At 53.3% G+C, this 8,434-nt stretch overlaps 1 protein-coding gene across 1 annotated transcript in view; it reads right to left on the reverse strand.

The window, feature by feature from the left end:
• Positions 1–8,000, reverse strand: part of NR3C1 (nuclear receptor subfamily 3 group C member 1) — a 59,337-nt gene extending 51,337 nt beyond the window's left edge. Inside the window, exons 1-2 of the mRNA XM_083871964.1 lie at positions 7,870–8,000; positions 4,276–5,458 (exon numbers count right to left, since the gene is read on the reverse strand). Of these exons, the coding sequence (XP_083728090.1) occupies positions 4,276–5,444 (1,169 nt within the window). The 5' untranslated portion in view covers positions 5,445–5,458; positions 7,870–8,000. The remainder of the gene's footprint in view (positions 1–4,275; positions 5,459–7,869) is intronic.
• Between the last annotated feature and the right edge of the window lie 434 nt (positions 8,001–8,434).

Genomic DNA, 8,434 nt, shown 5'->3' on the forward strand with positions numbered 1-8,434 from the left:
GATTCGTGAGCAGGATTCACTCCTTAAGGACTTATTCCACAGCTCTGTCTCCACTGGCAGCAGCACAGTACAAGTGGTTTAACCAGGGAGATAAATTTTGGAAAAATGGTATGAACAACAGAAATAAGGTTGTTTTATAAGCCAGAATTAAGTTTAAAACAGAGCTCATTGTAGGGAAAAATAAATTTGCAGAAGGTAACCATTTGGACTGGACTTACAACAACCTCCTTGGCAATGAGCTCGATGGAAGGACCAGCCAAAAGTGGGAAAAGTGGATTACATCTTACATGACCTTTCATTTATCTATTACCTTTCCACAGTGCCTTAGAGCACATTCTGCAGGACATTCCTGCTTCATCCCTTCCTGCCAAAACAACTGGATTTTTTCGCCGTGCGCTCCCAGAGTCAAACCCCCCAAGTACAGTATTACATTAAGCTGACAAATCACAACACAGACTACTGAGCACTCCAAATACCACGCCTGGGTTTTATATCAAAATAGAATTATTAAAAAAGCCCCGATTCCGGATGTCCCATACATTATCCACTGCTGAGTCAGGCAGCACTTAAAGCGCTGCCTCCAGCCCTGCCAAGCCACCGGCCTTGGCCAGCGGCCGAGGGAAACAAAGCGGGAAGACAAACGGACAACTGACCTTTACCACTGCTGGCAAACAAGCCCTTTTTATTCCCCTTTCCTTCTCACACAGCACCTGAGCACAAGAAGAATCCCAGTTAAAGAGTTAAGGGCAGAAGGGGAATTTTTGGCAGCAAGGCTTTGGACCCAGCGAAACTTTTCCTCCTTCCAGCCTCTCCTCCTCTCTAAATGGCTTCTCTCAGCTCTTGCCCTTTCTTAAACTTCCTTAATGATCCTTATCCCCCACAAGCTTAAGTACTAGGAATGATTTCAATTGTAATAAGAGAAGCCCTAACAGCGCCAGTGGGGCCCAGTTTCTGTGAATTCTGGCTGTAGGAGCAAACCCTGCACTCCCCCCACAACGAGCCACATCTCCAGGAAGTCGGAGCAACAGGAGTTGAGCAAAGGATTTAATGTCTATACCATGCGAGAGCCCCACGAGTGTGTGTTGCTAAAACCATTTCCTTGAAATGGAACGGTTTTTCCCTGGGTTTGTGTCATAAATCACAGGAACATCCCACTGGAGACAGCAGCAAACCCTCCAGCTCTTCAGTGAAGCCTTGCAGCTCGATTTGCTCCTCTTCCAGCTGCTGTCTCGCTGCCACTAAGGACAATCTAAGGTAAACTGTCTGTTGGTTTGCTTTTTCCTCCCTTTTATTCTGTCCACCTCCTTCATTCACTGCACTCTGTTGGAGGGGAGACTCAGAGCCACCCCAGACAAAGCCTCCCTGCTGCTCAGGATCTGGAGTTTGCAGCTCAGTGTTTGAGCAGCTCAGCACAAGCACCAGCTTGGCTCTTCCATCAACAACAGCTTATTGATTATGGCCAATCCATTCCCATTAATCAAACTCCTGAAGTCTGCATCCTGTTTGTTAACTTCTGGATCCCTCCTGCAGCTCACTGCAATGGATTGGTTTTCTGGGCCTGATTATCACTTGTCTCATTAAAGCCCAGCACGTTGGGCTACCTGGAGGAGCAAAACCAGCCAGAAATGGCACGACATCAATTCCAGCCTGAGTGGATGGAACAGGATATTCCAGGTTTCCCATTAAACAGGCAGATTAAATACAACCTGAACTCCAGGGCTGAACTGCAGCTTTTCTTTCCCTACGTTCAGCCTACAATTAGTAAGTTATTAGTAGACAAATAATTCTACAAACACCAAGAAGTATTTCCTCCTGGAACCTGAAGCTTCTCAAACTCCCAGCCTCCACCTCTCACATTTAGTACCTAAAAAAAAAAAGTCAGACCACGGGAACCTGGCAAGAGAGTCCTTCCTTTGTTTCTAAAACAAATGCCAATTTTGTTAAGTCTTCTACAAGAAAAACAAACAAATCCACAATGCATCACCTTAAACTAACCCAGTTTAGACCAAATATTTCTGGCAAGGCTCAAGAAGAAAGCAAATTCCTGCTTCAAACCCAGGGTTCATTAATACCTCAAACACTGTAAAAGGAACATGGAATTGCCTGAACGTTATAGAATAAAAATAATAAAGCAAACCCAAACAACGCTGTTTTTAGAACTGGACTTTGGAGTTGAAGTATATAAAAATCCTTAGGAAGTAAGAACAGCTTCCACAAATCAGTGAATAATATGTTTTTACACAAAGCCCAACAAGGAGCCACCTTGAAATTCTTTACACATTCCATAAAGAAAAAAAAAAAAAAAAAAAAAAAAAAATCCATTATCTTACGGCAAAAAGGAAGCAATAAAATATAAGATGACCTTGCAGGAAGCAGGAGCGTCAGTGCTGGAGCCCCAGGGTGGATAACCCGGGGCACTGGAGGAGGCGGCGGGGTCGGGATGCTCCAGGATATTATTCCCTGTGCTGCCCCAAACCCCTTCAGACAGCACCAGGACATCTCCCCTGCTCTCCCATCCCTTCCAGGAGGAAACTCTGCCAGGCTCAGAGCCCAGAGGAGCTCCCCATCCCGCTGGGATCACACACAGCACACAACAGTGGTGCCTGAACTCCCCAGAGCCGGGCTGACATCTCTGTGTTACCCACCCCGAGTGGGTGAGCTCTGCCTGCACCTCCTCGGGATTATCCCCCAAAAGTGACATTTCCATTATCTCGGGGCAATCTGCTCATTTAAAATGTCCCTGAAATCCTCCTCCCCGATGCAGAAACGCTTCTTGCTTTGACGCAGAGTTTTGTGATTATCGTTAAAGATATGGCGAGAGCAGAGGAAAAACTCCCCCAAAAATCCCCACGAAACAAACTGAACACAACGTGGAATTAAACTAATTATGCAAAAGATTAGCACGAAGCATTTCTACTCTGTCGAAATAAACGGTAAGACATGCTCAATGTTCATGTACCAAGGTGGAATCTGGCCATAAATTTTGATTTTCTTTTCTGTATCTCTTACATTAGAAATTGCTTTAAACACTTCAAAGAAAAAAACAAACAAACAAACAAACAAAAACATTTACGACACGAATCAAAATCTGTGCAAGAAATGGAGAATGAAAGCAAGCTAAAAGTTGTCTTCCTGAAACAAAGAAATCCTCACACACTTCATTCCAACCATGGGAAAATGGAGCAAATATCGTGCAGGGAGAGCCCCGGGACTGGCGGGAACACCCTGGGGATCCAAGTGTCAGCAGAGCAATAAAACCCAGAACGCTAAACCAGATCCTTCACCAAAAGCCTGCAAACAGCAGGTTTCTGTAGAGGCACTTGTAGGGCTGTTTTCTAACAGATTTTATACAAAATCCCCCTTTTCTGTGGAGGCTGCTCGTGCAAGGAGTTGTTAAACACAGAGCAGCCAGGGGAGACACAGTGGGGTGTTCCCCTGGAATGGGAACTGTTCTGTGCTCCTGCAGCTCAGCACAGCTGCCCCAGAGCTGCTCCAGCCACTGCTCCTCCTGCAGCCCTTCCCTGCAACGGCTGCACCTCTGCACTGCTGCAGGAAACACAACCAGCACTGGCCACAGGTAGGACCCAGCTCCCCACACCTCCCTCCCAGCAGCCCTCCTGCCCAGGAGTTAAATTCCAGGTGTGTTTAAGTCTGCCTGCAAATACTCTTATCTCTTTTAAAGGCAGTTATTGAACAAGCCGCTGAGTGTTTCCCACTCGGAATCTTCTTGTCCATGTAAGGTAAATGCGATACCGAGCACAGCGAAAACTCCAGTTCAGCTTAAATGTAATTCTAGAAATTTACCCGGCAACCAAGTTATTTTTGTGCATAACATTTAAGTAATGCTAGGGAGGGAAAAAAAGCCCACAGTGATTGATCCTCTAACCCCTGGGAACGAAGGAGCTTTTGTATACATTTAAATACTTCCTTCCATACTGCCTGTGTATGGATCCTGCTACCACATGCTCCATTTTCCCTCTAGGCTCTACCTTGGAAGTTTTATTTTTATTTATTTATTTACTTTTTACAGCACGCCAGCTCCCCTCCACTTTTCTTCCCTTTAATACCAATAATTGAGTAGTTGCTTAAAGCTGCTGTTGTTGTACTGTGGGATAAACATTCCCCAGCGATGTCTAATCAGCCACACATACCAAATGGAAAACGGGAAAGAAAAGGGAAAAAAAAAAACAAAAGCCCGAGCAACAAACCAGCATGCACGGAGTTGTGCTAAACACACTTGTAGCGTTTTAATCAAGAGCAACAAAAACTAATTACCTTGAATAGCCATTAGAGAAAGCAGGTCTGCCAGAGAGGTTGAGCGTTCCCAGCGGAGCCAATGCCTCATCCCCCGATCCCTGGCACCTATTCCAATTTTCTGACCCGGCAGGGAGAGATGGAATGATATTAAAAATTGGTTTCTGATCCTGCTGCTGAGAGAGAGACGCAGTATTTAAATCATAGTGGTACATCTGTCCCCCAGAGGTGCTGACTCCGTGGATGGAGATGGCCGAGACTTTCGTACCCAGCAGGTTCGACCCGGAGAAGTTGGCCTGGCAGTAGAGAGGGCCCATGTTTTCCTGCTTGATGCCGGGAGTACACAGTTCAATGAAGTCTTCCTTCTCTGTTTTCACTTGAGGCATTGGCATTTTGGAACTGGGTAAAAGGTCACCACGGTCATTAATTTTAGGTTTAGTGTCAGATAAAAGGGGAGGCTTGCAGTCCTCACCGAGACTTCCTTCCAGGAGAAAGGCGTCGTCGGCGGATATGGGGGACAGCAAGCCGCCCTCCTCCAGCAACGGGTCCAGCCGCCACGGGCTCCCGTTGGGCTCCTTGCCCGGCGACACCGGCGGCAATTCCAAATCCTGGAGGATATCCAGGGTGCTTTGGTCTTCAGAGAACAACTTCAGGTTGCCGCCGTTGGAGCCCACCTGGCTCTGGACGGCGGCCCCCGGCTCGGCGGGGACGCCGCGCCCGGCCATGCCCGGGAAATCCGGCTCCACCTCGGCAGACGCGGCTCCCTTGGCGTCCTCCGCCAGGCTCGAGGACTTGTTCAAGCTCGCGATGCTCTCCTCCAGGAGCCTGAAGTCCGTGTCTCCAGAAGGGATGCCGATTTGGCCCTGGTGCGAAAATCCAAGGTCGTTTCCCATCACTTTCGCGTCTGTTTCACCCATGTACAGTCCCATCGAGAGCGACACTGCCTTGGAAAGGTCCGGCTGAGGCACATTGTTTCCTAATCCTTTTGGAAAGTCAGCCAAAGCAGGTTGCTGACTGGAATCTGAGTGACAAGATGCGGGGAGAGGGGATGTAGACACAGGGGCTTGGACAGTAGCTCCACCCCTGAAGGGTGGATGGAAGTCCATCACGATCCCTCCTTTGGTACTGATGAGTGCATTTTTCCTGCTGTCGTCTTGATCCGACGGGTTAAGCAATTCTTTGGAATCCATTACTTTACCATTAACTACAAAAAGATGAGAAGCAGTCAAAGTCAGCACGGCAAGGGCACATTAATAAACAGCTTTAAAATAAAAAGTCTAAAGGCTTTTCCTGGCAAAGCTGGCTGAGCTGTCTGAGAGTCACAGCACACTGTGGGCTCACACGTGCCACATCCCTCAAACACACTGCGCTTGTTTGCTGGGGGTTTTGGGGTTTGTTCTCTGTCTACTGAGGAGGAACTATGTATTTTAAAGCTTTGCTAAACGTGGATGAAAGGGTTGGTCTGCCTGCACACAACCCAAGCCACTGCACATGGCATTTCTGCAATCTCCAGCTCCGTCACCCACGTTCACACTAAGGAACTGCAAGAATTGCTAAAGGACCCGGTTATAAATTCTACCAGGTAAATTTCCCTGGTATTTAACTACACCTTGAGCAGGAGAAAAGGACACTTGGCAGCTTTCCCGGGATCTCTCCCCTGGCAGAGCAGTCCGGGGGTCGCAGAGGCGGCAGCTCTGTGGTTTGTGTTCCCCAGGACTGACCTCCCTCCCTCCCTCCCCACCACAACACAGGCGCTCACACCTTCGCACGGGACCGGGCTGCAAACCCAACCCGCCCATCCATCAGCGAACCCTGCACAACTCCTCAAACACATCCCAAGCTCATAAATAAAACCCAGCTACAAACAAATCAGGATTTTTATCATCTACCAGCACTCTACCCATCCACTGCTACTCTGCAAACAACACCCGTAAACAAACCTCGTTAAATTTCAGACGTTTGTATTTCCTACAAGCCTTTTTTTTTTTTTTAATTTGAGCTGAAAGCATAAATATTTGGAGAAAACACTGTAAATTCTTGGGCAAACTTCCTGACACGGTTGTCTAGCCTTTTTTTACCCGGGAGTGCCGCAAGTCGGGGGGGCAGAGCCGGACACCGGGACACAGCACTGGGACACCGGGAACACCGGGAACACCGGGAAAACGGGCACAGGACACCGGGAAAACGGGCACAGGACACCGGGAAAACGGGCACAGGACACCGGGAAACGGGAAAACGGGCACAGGACACCGGGAAAACGGGCACAGGACACCGGGAAAACGGGCACAGGACACCGGGAAACGGGAAAACGGGCACAGGACACCGGGAAAACGGGCACAGGACACCGGGAAACGGGAAAACGGGCACAGGACACCGGGAACACCGGGAAACGGGCACAGGACACCGGGACACGGGCACAGCCCGGCTCTCAGGGCCGCGGCCCCGCCGCTATTTCCATGGGCAAAGTTAAGGCTCGGAGCGACTCAAAGGCCCCACGTGGAAAAGCTTAAGGTGGCCCCGGGGAGCTCGGGCCGGCCGGGAGCGGCTCAGCCGCCAGGAGCTCTCTCAGAAGGGATTGGGGGTCAATCTGAAGGGATTTGGGGGTCCTTCAGAGGGGATTTGGGGGTTCTGTCCGGGGAAAAGGAGCCCCAGGCCGCGCTGAGGGAGCCCCGGCCCGGCCCAGGCCCCGCACCCGCAGCGGGACAGCCCCGACCGGCCGCGCTGCTTAAGGTGGACACCCGACAGCGGCCGGGAAAAATACAACTATTCCACCGCCAGCGCTGCCTTCTTCCTTTTTAACGCCAAGGGGAGGGAAAAAGGTAGGTATTTCATTTGATAATTCCCCCCAACGCCCCAAAAAAAACCCTCGCAAGGCAGCGAATCATCCAGCGTAGGAAACGTGTCAAAAAATCAGCTGCGAGAAGTCTGCCCAAGGGCGGAAAACGATGCAAAACGCTTAAAACCGCCGGGTTGCAATAAAAAATCGCGTTTTGCGAAGTGGAGTTTTCAGAAGCAATGTGTCGGGACCTGTTGAGCCGACTGGCGGCACACCCACCGCGGCAGGGCCAGGGCCGGCCCGGGGCCCGGGACACCAACACAGGGACAGACACACCGGGGACCGGCCGGGGGACACCGGGACACCCACACGGGCCCTGCCCGGGGGCTCTGCGCCCCCCGGGACACCCGCACCGGGGCCTGCCTGGGGCTCCCGGGACACCCACACCGGGACCCGGCCGGGGGACACCCACACCGGGGCGCCCACACCGGGGTCTCTGCCTGGGACACCCACACCAGGGCCCGGCCTGGGGCTCTCCGCGCCCTCCAGGGCACTCACACAGGGGGCTCTGCCCGGGGGACACCCACACCGGGGCCCTCGGGACACTCACACCGGGACACCCACACTGGGGGCCCCGGGACACCCACACCGGGGCCCGGCCCCGCTCCTGTCCCAGCCCGGGCTCCTCCAGGGGCGGCTCAGCTCAGCTCGGCTGGGTTCCCCCCCTGCCCTGCCCCGAGTATTCCTGCGGGGATCGCTGCCGCTGCCACCCTCCCCGCCCTCCATGCCAAGTTCCCCGGGGTAAAGCGCAGCCCCCGCGGGACCCCCGGCGGCCTTACCTCGTCCGGGGGAGGGCGCTGGGGCTCCTTCAGCCGCCCACGGCCATGGCGGCCCTCGGCAGGCGGCGGGGAGGGCGCTCACAGCCGCCCCTCGGGGGCCGCGGCGGCACCGCTGGGCTCCCCCCGCTGCCGCTCCGGGCACGGCTCCGCTCCGCTCCTCCCGCGGGCCCCTCAGCCGTCCCCGCCCGCTGCCGCCGCGGCGCCCCCTCCGTTAATTAGCGCTAATTGCCCCCGCGGATGTCGCTTCCCCCTCCCGGCCGCGCTCCCCGCCCCGTCCCGTCCCGTCCCCTCGGCCGCGCTCGGCGGCTCTGCCCCCGCCACACAAAATGGAGGACGGCGGCCGCGCCTCCCCTTCCCCTCCCTCTCGCCCTCCTTCCCTCCTTCCCTCCGCCTCCCCGACGTGGAGAGGGAGTGGAGACGGGCCGGGCCGGGCTCGGCTCGGCCGGGGGAGGCGGCGGACAGAGCTGCTCCCAGCCCCGGATCGACACGGCTCGGCTGTGCCGTGCCCGGCCCGGCTCCAGGCCCTGCCCGGCCCGGGGACAGCCCCAGCCGAGGGGGAACGGTG

This window comes from Zosterops lateralis (assembly GCF_965231275.1).
Source record: "Zosterops lateralis genome assembly, chromosome: 14".
In the NCBI taxonomy this organism is placed as follows: domain Eukaryota; kingdom Metazoa; phylum Chordata; class Aves; order Passeriformes; family Zosteropidae; genus Zosterops; species Zosterops lateralis.